This window comes from Argopecten irradians, chromosome 15, assembly GCF_041381155.1.
Source record: "Argopecten irradians isolate NY chromosome 15, Ai_NY, whole genome shotgun sequence".
Lineage (NCBI taxonomy): Eukaryota > Metazoa > Mollusca > Bivalvia > Pectinida > Pectinidae > Argopecten > Argopecten irradians.
Window position 1 is genome coordinate 13,118,590 of NC_091148.1, and position 14,211 is coordinate 13,132,800.

Sequence of the window (14,211 nt, forward strand, 5' to 3'; positions counted from 1 at the left end):
TATACATTTTTTCATAGAACTGTTTCTCATATTTGATTATGTCTTCTTGTTTTGTCAGTAATTCTTCCTTTTCATTTTTTAGTTTAGTAATGGATTTTTTAATTTGTCTTCCTTTTTCTAAAGAAAGAAAATATTTAGTGTTCTTTTCACCATGTTCAAACCACTTAGCGCGTGATCTTATTTGCGAACCGAGAGCTATTTGAGTGTATTGTTCTTCTATCTGTTCTGTGACTTGATCTATTTCTTCTGCTGTGTCTGTATTTTCTTCGTTAAGCTTTTTAAGTTTATTTTCTAATACAGAAATAATATTCTTTCTTAATTTTGATTTCTTTTTTCCATATTCAATTGATCTTTCGCGAATTTCAGTTTTACATAGATCCCATATCATTCGACTTGACATGCTTTTATCTTCTTTTAATTTTTTAAATTCATTAAGTACTTCAATTATTATTTTTTGGTACATATAATCATTTAGCAGACTATTGTTTAACTTCCAATACCCTGGTCCACGTATTGTTTTTTCAACATTTAGATAAAGTGATACAGCTTGATGATCAGTGTATTTAATTAATACTGGTCTTATATCAGTTGATGAAATTTTATGAATAAGTTCATTTTGTATAAGGAAATAGTCAATTCTACTAGCCTCATTATTTACATTTTTCCGCTTCCATGTAAACTGTTTTGTGGTTGGGTGTTTTATTCTCCAACAGTCTATTAAACGACATTCGTTTATCAGTGACTTTAAAGATTTTACAGGTTTTTGGGGGTTTACTCTAGATTTTCTGTCAGATTTGGTGTCTTGAATTTCATTCCAATCTCCACCTATGATAATTAGGCCTAAACTGTGTTCTTGTGTAAATGTTTTCAAATTTTTAAAAAAAATATTTCTCCTGTTTTTATCATTAGGGGCATAAATATTTATTATTGTGTAAACATTGTCATTTATTTTCAAATTAACTAGCAAAAGCCTGCCATCGTTGTCTCTGTGTACATCAATTATCTCATACTCTAAGTTTTTTGTTAGAAAGATAGCTACCCCACAGCTCTGGCTGGTGCCAAAATTATGTAATACTTCACCATTCCATTCTGATTGTACGAATGGGGCATTAGTTGCTGTAAAATGTGTTTCTTGTGCCAGGATTATGTTACCTTTTTGATATTTAGCCCATGTATAGAATCTCTCTCGTTTTTGTTTATCACCTAAACCTTGTGTGTTAGCAGTCAAAAAATGTAGTTTCTGCAACATGTTATGTAGAAGAGTAAAAATATTTTGGTAAGTATTATGTATATTACACCTACATGTATATACACACTCGAAAAAGATCTAGCCAGGAATGTATCCATTCTTACGTATACTATTCATTTATGTATTGCAGATAAAATTTATAAAAATATAATCGTACATACATATCTAAACAGCAGACATACAGTCTCATAGTCACATATATATACATATATACACCTGCCGACCACACTAGTATGTTTACATACACATAGCCGGATGTCTTCATATACTTTCATGTATAAAATTGTATGCACACATACACTTAAATAAAACAATTGAATCAGAGGTAGGTTATTCAATTTCATTTCTCTTTTTATAGAGTTGTACCATATGTTGAATTCTAATAATATTAGAAAAAATCTTTTTAGCACTTTAGTAATATTACCTTGCGGATAATATATCAAGATAATTTTATTCTTATCAAAATTAGGATATGAGCAAATAGTAATATCATTGTGATGATATATTATCTTTGAGATATAATAATTCAATACGTGCATATTTTGATTTAAGTGACCATATGCATATAAACTTTGAATTATTATATGTATAAGTGATTCCTGGAATAAACTTTCATATTTAATAATCTGTAACACTCTTCTAAATATCACACATATTATCATATTAGTATAATATATTACACTGATAATATATAATATAAATAGAAATATTTTCTCATGTAATATACAATTTTGTGTATATGTTAACCAGCTTTTATAACATGTTAAGCATTTATGTATAAAAATGTAATGTAATTCACATATGTCATAACAGATGCATTGTGATACACTTACAGATATCCTACTGTTACAATATACTATACTTAGTACTACAATCACGTGAAACACATAACTGGCATAATATACTACTAAACTTAGAAATTTGATACTGGTATAATATGATACCGGTATATATATAGAGATATTATCACATATACTGTATAACTTTGTGCAAATTTTAACCAGTTTTCATAATATTTTGTGTATTTATATATACTATTATTATATGATACACAACAAACATAATGTGATACACTTAGAACTATACTAAATATACTGTTATAAAAATAATATACTTAGGAATATTATAACGGGTAATATATAGCATTGTGCATATTTTAACCAACTTACTTGATATTTTAGGCATTTGTAAGTATATGCTGTGTAAAACTTTGTGGCATTTTCAAAAAGAGATAAATTTATACAAATTTTAACTTCTTTCCTTCTATCCATATCTTGAATGTAGTTTTTTATGATTGTTTTTAATAAATTTCAGTTAAGCATAAATACTCTCTTTTTTGTCATTTGGCATTACATTTTTTCTTTGGGGTATTGTTCAGTTCATCCAGTGGGGATCTGACATCCGACGGGAGTTGACTTGATTTTCTGGAGGGAGTCTCTTTCAGGAAAGAGTCTATGATTGTCTGATTCTGTGGTTGTTTACTTTCTTGTTTTTTACCTTTTGATTTTTTGCTCTTTTTTCGTTTTCTTGGCTCATCTTTGGAATCTGTTGACTCTGCTGCTGATGAGGGCACATTTGTTGATCCGGATGAGGGCACAGGGGTTATGTCTGTTGAGGGCACATTGGTTGTATCAGTTGCAATTGGAGGCTTATGGGTTTCCGTTTGGCTTTCGGACTTAGTTTCATTGCCATCATCGATTTGTTCGTCGTCATCTTCGCTGTCGCTCTCATCATCGGAGCTTTCATCAGCGCTATTGTCATCTTTCAACAATGAAGGACAGTTAGACTGGATATGACCTGGGCTCTTGCAATGTCTGCACACTTTATCGTTAATACAGTCTCTGGCTACGTGGCCAGCCTGCAGACAGTTGCTACAGTGAGCGTTCTCATTGGGTTGACCTCTGTGTCTTATCATGGCTCTGTATTTTCCCCCTATGGTCATTGATGTTGGAAGTGGATTTTCCAGCTTCTTGACAATAACTATTCGGTCACCGGTTTCACAATTGGTGAGGTATCCATCTACTCTAAGTCTTTCTCTATATAGGCTCTGAATTTCACAACCTTTGAGCTCAAGGTCACGTTTGATTTGACCATCAAAGGCAGATAGTGGAACGCATTTTTCACTCGAATTAGTGTAGTGTTTTCATCGTATGTATTCCCTATTACTGGATTGTTTGCATATATCTTGATGGATTTGCTCCTAACGACAAGCCCATGAGTGATAAGTTTGAGTCGCGACTCATAACTGTCGAGGTAAATCCTCCACATTCCTCGGACACGCTGAAGTCCGATTAATTGTTCTATGGGAACTACATTGCCTATTGCTCTGTACAGTTCTACATGGTTTAGCCATGATTCTTTAGGGACAGTTCTAGTGCCAAATATATCAAATTCTAGGATAAAAACTGGCTTTTACCGTTCTGGCTGGAGTAGCAACGGCTGCATATGAGGCGGCGCCATTTTCCTCGGTCACTGTGGCCGATTGACTCGTCGTAGAACTCATAATTGTTGATTTCCTGGTTTTTCTGGTTCCTCCAATGAATATGATACACTTTATCCTCTCATTCCCCTCGGGAGAAAGTTTTGAGGTGGACGTTTTCCAAAAAACACAAAAAAAAAACAGTTTGTATATGGAGCTCAAGATTACCCTTTACCTTAGTTCAGGGGCAGATCACTCTATATATATATTCTATAAAAACGGCTCTTGGCATCCACAACGTACAGGCGAGTTTAAAAGACCTTTTAAATGAAATGAACACAAATGTAACCTAGCTACAGTATCCAACATTTTCACTGCAAAAATCAAGCAGAAGCAGCCATTTTTGCCTCGCCAGCCAGCGATCCTAATATTCGTTTTATTTTGTTGTTATTACATTTAAAATAAAAGATGACTTGATGTATCAACGTCGACTTATCACGTCTTTCAATAACAACCCTGCCATTTTTAATTGATTTAATAATATTTAATTTTGATAACAGTTGAGTGATATAATAATCTAAGTAGCGATGTCAATAGTTAGTTTCTCCTGATTTCACTGTTATTATATACCTGTATCACTTATAAAATGTTCTTTCAACCTTTTCATTCGAATTTATTTCTTTAAATACCATTTCAAGATGTTAAATGTCCACTGATATTATTATTATATTAAAATATTTATGCATCATAGATTTCAAGTATGCAGGAGAGGACGTTACTAAGTTAGCAAAACTTGTGTCCGATTCCCTGTTGTCAATAACTTACGACAATAAAAAATATGTTTAAAATCATAAATGTTCGAAAGACAATGCCTAACATGATTACTTCCTATAAACTACACTGATCGTTTGATCATGTATATATCATCTTATCGTACCACTGAATCAATCTAAGTCAGACTATTCCTTCTGTGCTTTTTCCAATACATTCAGCTTAATGTATCTATTTGTTCACCCGATCTCATTAAAATTGATATTTTTATTATCACTACGTTTGATAAGAGGATCTGACAGCATCGCATTAGGGTTTACGTCCCAGTGACCTTTGGAAATGGACAATCAAATTACTGTCTGCAGTGCCTTGAAAGTGAATATTGCAGGGGAGGAGATTATTGTTTTAAAAAGCAGAATTATTTACGAGTACATAGTCATCTGGCCATAAGATCACAACAAAGTTAATTGTATATGTATACTGGGACGTAATATCGATGATCAGGTGATATTAAAGATGACCCCTTATGGGATGTTGTCAGATTCTCTATTGAACGGAGTGATTATAAGGATCTGTATTGTAATCAGATTGGTGTTCACCCTATAAATTAAAGAACTGCACATATAGTGCGTCGTACTATCTTTTATGTGACCACTAACTGACCTCGTTTTGTGTAAATAAACTCATATTTCATATTAATTCAACATTAATTCGCAAAAATGAAATTACCGCCAAAATGGATTAACTATGTAAAAGTACAATAGCACAATTTACCTATAAACCACGAAATGAAAACGTGAACATTAGTTGCTATACAATATTTGTCTTATTCTCTTGGTGTTGGTAGCTCAGACTCGTGAAAATACTCTTCCACTTTTGTCCCAGAGATATTTTCAAACAATCGTTTATGCTCTTTGTGAGTTAGTCTAAGTTTGTAAAAGTCATGAGAGCTGTCATACCGCTTGTATATCCGTTTATCACCGTGAACTGAAGAACACGCAGTAGAGGGTACCTCCTGACAGATTGGAAGCATGTACGAGATGTACTGTAGCTGTGTTTTTGCGTCCTTTGTAATCTTCAGGTAGTCACGGAGAATCCCATCGTTATTATTTTTCATAGAATTCAAGTCATTTCTCATCAATTCCAAAGTCCTTTCATCAGAGGCGTGTCTATCTGCCACGCTTGTGTAATCAGAGGATATACATCGTAAGTCTGTCTTGACAATATCCAGTGTATTTTCAAATGTCTCGTTCATTTTGTTATTTGTTGACATTACTTTCAAACAATGTACGTTTTCTTTACATGTAAATAAGGTATGTCATCTCAACGAGAGTTATTCCTGCTCACCTGATTGTGAATCAAATAAATCCAGCTTCCAGAGGATTCAAATACTCCAAAGCATTTCCTATACTCCTCCAAATAATTTTCGAAAATTAGAAAATCACAAAATCCAATCGTTATATACTTATGGAACGTCCCAATACAAGCATTTGTTACATCCGTATCACGTAAATCTGCTACTCCATATTTTGATCATTTGATCACATAACCGCTCTGTCCAATAATCGTTATATAAATCTCCCCAAATGTTCATGTAAATATACTTTACGTAAGATATTTTGTTCCTTTCTGGTTTGTAATGTTTCAGTTTTATAAAGGACAAGTTTCCTCAATCTGTCCCGATCACTCTGTCAGATCCCTGACGTGTAAATACACTAAGGTTAATACCCCTAATAATAACATCAAGGTAGATTTGAGTATTTATCGTCCATAGTTTTGGTATTGTATTATATTTACTTATAACCCTAATTAGTTTAGAGGTATTTGTGTCCGTCTTTAAGAGCAGCAATGTAGCATTTCCTATTGAGGCTCCCCACGGGAGATTATAGGTAAACTTATTTAACCCGCTTAGTTGTCTAATTAAGTTCATAATATGCAACGTGACAAATCTATATATTTACTATCCTCTCGAATATGTGAAATCTTTTAAATACAATTTTTTTATTAAAAATAACTGAATTTAGAATTCATATAATTATATACTTATATAGAAGAATTGTGGTAACATGTATTGTGTTTCAATATTGAATTAGTAACGAATGTATTAAGATTGTCAAGTCCATCAAGTAATTAAAGACTTTAAAACCATAAAAAGCTTTAAAGTTTGGTTCCTGCGTATTTGAGCTAAATTTTGTCCTCCGCATTGTTTTTCCTACGTTATATAAGTCATTAAGTATGTCTTAACACCACATTTGTGAAATATTTTGCAGTATCAGTATATATTAATATCATTTATTATTTGGGCTATTATTGGTTTACTGATAAATAATACCACATATTACTTGATATAATTATAGCGTTCAAACAATAAAGAAAATGAAATATAAAAAAATATTTAATTAAATGACTTTATGTACTTTTATTGTATTCCTTCGTAACAGAAGATATCTATTTGAAGTAAGGATATAAAAATTGCCAAATAGCTAGTTTCGAAAATTAAAAGTTTTCTGGTTTATATGTAAACGTCTGCATTTGTAACATTAAGTGGAAATAATTTTATAACTACGACATCTGTATTTTATTTACCATGTAACTGTGTATAATCTTTAAAGTTGTATGGTCTGTGACTTGTGTTTTTGGCAAAGAAAAAGTATTAAAGTGTTCTGCATATTTTTCTCTGCCTCTCTAAGTTTTAAACTTTCGATATTTACCGACTTTTGTAAAGTTCGCATTCGCAAAGGTATTAAACAATTAAAAAAAATGAAAATTGATTTTTAACATGTACAAGAAAAATGGCTCAGAGGTATCCGAACTGTTCCGATCTATTCTGATCTGTTCAGGTCTTGACCACGTGATACGGCTCGGGGGGTTCCGCTCTATACGGGTATCGCCGATGTCGGTCACGTGATGCAACTAGGTTTTCCGATATTTCCCGAAAGTTTGACACGTGACGTTGACTGTGATCTGAACCATCATATATAAGCATTCATATTTGTATGTTCTATGAGAGTTTGTGATGATGAAAATTACAAGAAATTCAACTCTAATATAATCATCAAGTAGTAGATATATCTTATCAACATTATTATAACATTTCATTAAAATGTATTTAAATTTTTAAAGTATATATTTGTTATTTTATTATTTATTGTTTAACTCAATTTCAGATACAAATATCGACCAATAGTTATATAAATGTATCTGTATTAATAACAATATTGTTAGGAAAATAGAAATAAATAAATTTGGACCAGGGACATTCCCTATCAGAAAAAAGCCGCTACCTAACTTTTGACCCATTAATAATTACAGATATAAGATTGAAGGAAAGTTCTTGCAGACTCGAATAAAAACATTATGAATGTAACTCCCTGTATGAGGCCCCTGATGTGATTCCTCTTGATCTCCACTAATCCATAGGACCTACGCTAATCTGCTCCACCCTCGATTAAAACGGCAGCCCTATTGCTTATCGGGAGATCCATTTACCACCATACAAAGAGTGTTAACGCTAAGTAAACGGCGGATAAAGGTCTTACAGGAAAGTATTTCAATAATCTCGGTGTAATCGTGAGGTCACATACAGAAGTTATCAAACCATCAATTATCCAATCAGTACTTATCGACAGAAATGACGGGTTAAACCCCAATATTTCAGCACTAACAGGCTAGCGTTAAACCACAAAGGATGTAGAGTTACTATCACAGGTCTCGTACTGGATATCGACGATGCACTTAACCTACAACTACTTGTCAAATAATAATTTGGCGTATTCAAATTTTGGCGCAAAATGTGTTTGTAATAAGTTAGCGGAATAATACATTCTTATCTTTCGTATTAATTGACCGATCGCCATGCAGTATATAGCCACGCCTCGTGCTCGCAAACGCTCATTAATCTATTGGGCAAACGTAGAATCATTCGCAATACAAAATGCAAACTCACAGTTAGTTTTCAGCTGACAATTTTTCAATAGATATCCTTCTGATGCATAGAATATACAAGTGCAGTTATCATATTTAGTGCACAACATCTTGCGCTAAAATAATTTCCGCTAAAATATAAATGCATGTATACGGTTGACATATCAAAGAATACTACATACAATGTCAGTAGAAAACGTTCTTGACGTAGTAGCAATCTGATTTAAATACAGATCCTTATACGTTAATCCGTTAAAACAAAATGATAACGATTTGTATTTAAATCAGATTGGGAGTAATAGTATCATATCATTTAAGACGATTTAAGAATAAATCAAATTATAGATGGAAATACATTTGTCCTTTCGACAAATAATGGTGAGATGACGAGGAATACAAACACTTTCTATAAGGTACCAAAGATATGGCTACTATACTGATGGTGTTACTAAATTAATATGTAAAACACAATGTTACTAGCCTAATTTACAATCTGATTAAACCACAGATCCTTATAACCACTCCGTTCAATAGAGGATCTGACAATAGCCCATAAGGGGTCACGTCCAGATGACCTTTATACCACGTGTACTTCAGAGCAAATGCAGTTTCTACACCATACAACGTCAATTGAAAACGTCTTTTCGCCCAGTATACATATACTATTAGCTAAGTTGTGCACTTCGGGCGAGATGACTACATAATAATTTGGACAGCTTTTACAAACTATTTCGTCCCCAGTCAAGATTCTGGCAGTGTCAATTTGATTGGCCATTTCAAAAGGTCATCTTGACGTGACCCCTAATGGGATGTTCTCAGATCCTCTTATCCAACGTAGTGATAATAAGATCTGTATTTAAATCAGATTGCCTAATTTAGTATCATCCCTTGTTTTGTAATTTCCATAGCTTTCTTACCTTATACGGAACGAATGTTTTAATCATGCAGTTTTGTTGCTCAGAAGAGGACAAAGGAAAGATAGGAGAGATTGTTTGTTTGTTTTATTTTTGTTTGTTTCGATTATTGTCCTATTAAAAGCCAAGGTCATTTAAGGACGGCCCGCCTGCGTTGTTTTAGGAGATTGCAGAGTACTATAAACCAGCTTTCTTTCGCGGCAACCAGTTTCTAGAATATTAAAAAAGTCACTGAAATTTGGCTTGATTTCTTTTCTCTCTATTACAAACTACAACTTATGATCTGGTGGCTAGTCTAGCGGTTATTAAATTTGGCGATTTCCATGTCAAAAAAAGTTTGCGAAGATAAACGATGGCAAATTTAAAATTCGAATGATTGCCCAAACAATATAAATTATGTAGATGCTAATTCGCGATGAGAAACATTAGCAAATTTACTAATCACAAAATTGCCAAAAGTAAATCGCAACCGAAAGAAAGAAGGTTTTTGGCGAGGGTCACCTCGCCATTGTGATCGTGGTTGCAAAATTCTCTTACAGTCAATTTCCTCAATATGATTGGCTTAGAAATTGCTCGCAGATACTAGCGCTCCTAGCGGCAGTGTATTCAACAACTTTGATTTTACCGGGAATTTTAAATAGCAAATTTTGAATATGAAAGTTACCGATATAAGCGTATCTGTAACGTTGAAATAGGAATAGTATATTACGGCTTTTATATCCTTATTATATACACTATCCAAAAGATCTTCTGTTTGAAAATTTTCACCTGAATTGTTTACAAAGTATCTAGACTTTTCGTTCCCAAAATGGTGTTTACAATGAATGAAGACGTTTCGTCCCAAAAATGCTTCGCTCCGAAGCTGGTTCCCCCCAGACGTTTACTCCCTATTAGTGACAGTTATCCCGCAACGGAAAAAAATGAAATCAATATTTCACCTCGAACATCAAAATTGATACCTTAATGAATTTTGTAATTTGAATCAAATTTGTCTCGGAGCAAATACATTTCATGGCGAAATGGAGATGCATTTATCACGGCTGTGTTATGGCACATGGCCTTCATCCGGAACTACAATGGAAGAAAGACAACTCTAACAAAATTTTGGACAAACTTGGTCTAATGATAAAATAGTACGTGACAGACGGTGAACATTTTGTAGATGTTCAAGGTGGCGTAATCTTAAAACTAACGGCAGTTAATAAGGTATGAATATCTACCACATCCATAATTATCGATAATTTTATAAGCACATGTATAAATATCAGATTATATCTATATACTAAAGCACGTTAAGAGATTACCACTAAACCATACTTTTAAAACATTTTTGTTATTTTCACCACAGGAGCTTGACGTTCTGATCATATACATACAGCATATTCATTAAACTAGGTAATACGAAGTACATTTTTGACCGAAAGACATAAATCATATATGGAATGTTCATATAACTCGAAGTGATATTTTTTGGACTACTAGATCGACGAAAATGCCGATTTCTTTTTCATAATTCTTCCGTAAAACGGCACTTAAAAAGCTGTTTCAATCTGTAACAAATGTAGAGAAAACTGTTAATTGTTTAGCAATTATCCTGAGTTATATTTTACCAACAAGCATCAGAGATTAGCAATTAAAACTTACATAAACATATTCCCGACTCTCACTTGCATTGTGTGATCACTCGAGCGGAACTAATCTCTACCACCTGGCACAGTCTTACAAATGCAATCGCACAAAAGCCCACATGATCACTGTTTTTAGTGCGATTACACCTTAGGGTGTGAACAATGTTAGTTTTTTAACTTTTTACTCAACAAAATAGACTTTACGCTTTTCATGATCAGCACCATGATTTTCTGTATAACTTATTAATTTACTACTGTACCCATGCATACGTGTGTATTTATACTTCTTTGTGCACATTATATAACAACTGCTATAGACTGTATATTACAATCAATTTATGAAGGACAAAACTCTTACATGTTAGAACAGGAGGACTGAAGAACAGCGGGAATTAAACTTCAATAATATTTCCTCTATGCTGGTATTGGTATTTATGATTAAAATGTTTAATTATATGATATTAGCCTTTTCAGTAATTAATCTGTTAACACATTTATTGTTTCCTTATGTTTTACAGAATGTCAGCATGCATGTATCATTTCAACTGGAAACAGTCTAGGAGAAGAATTGTGTGAACAAAAAGAAGTAATTTTCAACTGTGGAAGCTTAATATTGTAATCATTTTCAACCCGAAAAAATTACTATCATCATCTTCAAATTCCTTATTGTGAATTTAACTGTAATATGATTTAAGCATATACTTGATATTTGTTTATATTCTATGACATGTACATGCTTGAAATGAAATGAAATGAATAAATAAAAGATTATTTAAATTTAAAACACAATATGACATTGGTGTTTATATTTTTTGTCAAAAACATATTAAGCTTATCGTTCATAACACACTAATCATCACCTTCGAGACAATTTAATGAAAATCAATTCAACATTAATTTGTATAACACAGGTCGTCTTATGTTTTCCCCGCCTTGACTATCAATGTATTGATTTTACCTTTTTTTCGGTCACCACATGAACTGCCTTTAAATCAATCACACCAATGAGACATACATTTACTGCATTCATTATAACACTGTAAGGCAATTCTGCAAGATCAGCGAACATTGTTGATTTACCTTGAATATCTACATGCACAGTATGGTACCATATGTAACAGGAGAGGAGAAAATGTAGCGGCAAGACCGGGATTCGATCCCGGGACTCTCCGAACACTAGCTGAGTGCTCTACCGTGCTCTACCTGGTCATCGATAATCGACGCAGTCCAGTCCCGCTACACTCCTCCCTCCTTTTTTGAATACATACCATACCCTTTCAAACACCACAACCGTTGGTTATTTAGTTGGGTGTCAATTCTGTAACAGGAGAGAGAAGAAAATGTAGCTCTTCCGACTGAGCTACCTGATCACCGATAATCAACCCAGTCTGATCCCGCTACAAATATTTATCTGGTTATTTTATCTCCCTTCCTATTTTCAATCTACCTTTATGACTTAGAATCTTACCTGGTGGAAAAGAATATTTTGTCTTACAAATCTCGACAAATCATGCACACTGTGACTGTTGCAAGCTAAACTACGTATCCGCTAGCTGATTACTGTTGATTGTTAATGATCTCAAACACACTTATTACTTATTGTGCCAATGTAAATATATTCTACTCTTTTCAAATATTCATGATTACTATTCATGTGTAATATCTCAAAGCATTGACATGTGCACGGAGTACGGCGGACCAGACAGCCGATGTTTTGGACATCTGCTAGATATTTCAGTTTCAGGTTACGGTGGCCAATAAAAGAAAACAAACACAATGCGGTTTTCATATGTTATTTCTTCTAAATACAACACTTTTTGTGTCAAGCATTTATGGGGAATATTTTGCATTGAAATTGTCACCTTCATACATCGGTTTTGTGACTCCCTGGACATTGTATTTCCCCATGTTTTGATGCGCAAAATATACTGATAGTAGATTTTTTAAGCATTTTTAGCCCTAAAAAGTACCTGCGCAAATTATACCAGTTTTTACGGTATATGATATTGGAATGTATCCCAAACTTTTTATCATATTATTTGCCAATAACACTGTTATGATATCAGAAATATCTGATGGTCTACAACAAATGTTACATGAATTTTAAAGATGCTCCACCGCCGAGAAATGGTATTTTTTCACTATCAAGATTAGGAGACGACTGTTAAGTATTTTTCTTCATTTACAAAAGTTACTTACTTTACACCAATACCACCATTGAAAAGTTTGAGCTTCTAATTTTACTTCAAGTCAAAAATATGAAAAATAATTAATTGCATCCCGAAAAAATTCCGTGGCACTATATCCTAAATGGAATGAACTACTGATTGCGTATGCACCAAAGGCAAAACAAATTATTTCATATTATTTTTTATGTAAATTAGACATATATACACATGATAATACACCAATCATTGTTCAAATAATGAATATCATTTATGCTTTGTCGGCGGTGGAGCATCTTTAACAATATTGCATAACATGGAAATTAGAACTTAATATCAGAAAGATAAAAATTGTGATATTCTCAAGACGTAAATCGGTACAACAACACCAGTTGATGTTATGGAATACAGAATTAGATTTATAAGAATTGTTTACATATCTAGGTACAGAAAATAATGTTAATGGTAGCGTTTTTAAAGAAAGGGAAAAAAACCTGCTGAACAAACAATTAAATCGGTGTTTGCTATTTATAAGAAATAAAGGAATGTATCTCTTCCTGTGCATCTTAAACTGAAAATATTTGATTCACTTGTAATGACAGTTTTAGTATACTCATCAGAGGTATGAGGATTTGAAAATAAAAAATGTTGTAGAAAAATTCAGTTGTAATTTTGTAAAACAATCCTGAAGTTAAGAAAGTGTACAAACAATTTCATGGTCTATGGTGAGCTAACAAGTTATCCGGTTTGAATTGAAGTTCGGATACAATGTATATCAATCAACTTGCTGTTTTACAAAAGAATAATTACAAAACTTGTAAAAAGTAGACAATTTGACCAATTTATTCAAAAATCACGTGGTGATATTGATAAGTCTTCTAGAGGACAGACATATTCTATATTTAAGACATTTTGGCATAGAAAAGTATGCCTCTTGTCTTTCTCTGCTGCAAAACAATACTTGTTAACTGATACTGTGGTCCCAGGAACTTGATGACAATAGTCATTAAGAATGGATATTTTCATTAACATCAAATTAACAAGGAAAATGCTGAATGTGTTATAAAATCATTTGACATATAACATCATTGGAAATATTAGAATGGGCTTCCAAGATTTTAGTATGTGTCTCTTATTTTAC

The 14,211-nt window shown here is 32.9% G+C and overlaps 1 protein-coding gene across 1 annotated transcript; it reads right to left on the bottom strand.

Moving 5' to 3' along the window:
- Nucleotides 1-2,588: 2,588 nt before the first annotated feature.
- LOC138308593 (zinc finger CCHC domain-containing protein 10-like) lies at nucleotides 2,589-3,752 on the bottom strand. The gene is made up of 2 exons (XM_069249639.1): nucleotides 3,666-3,752; nucleotides 2,589-3,296 (listed from the first exon to the last, which is right to left on the bottom strand). The coding sequence occupies exons 1-2, from the start codon at nucleotides 3,750-3,752 to the stop codon at nucleotides 2,589-2,591; spliced, it is 795 nt and encodes a 264-aa protein (XP_069105740.1).
- Nucleotides 3,753-14,211: the final 10,459 nt, after the last annotated feature.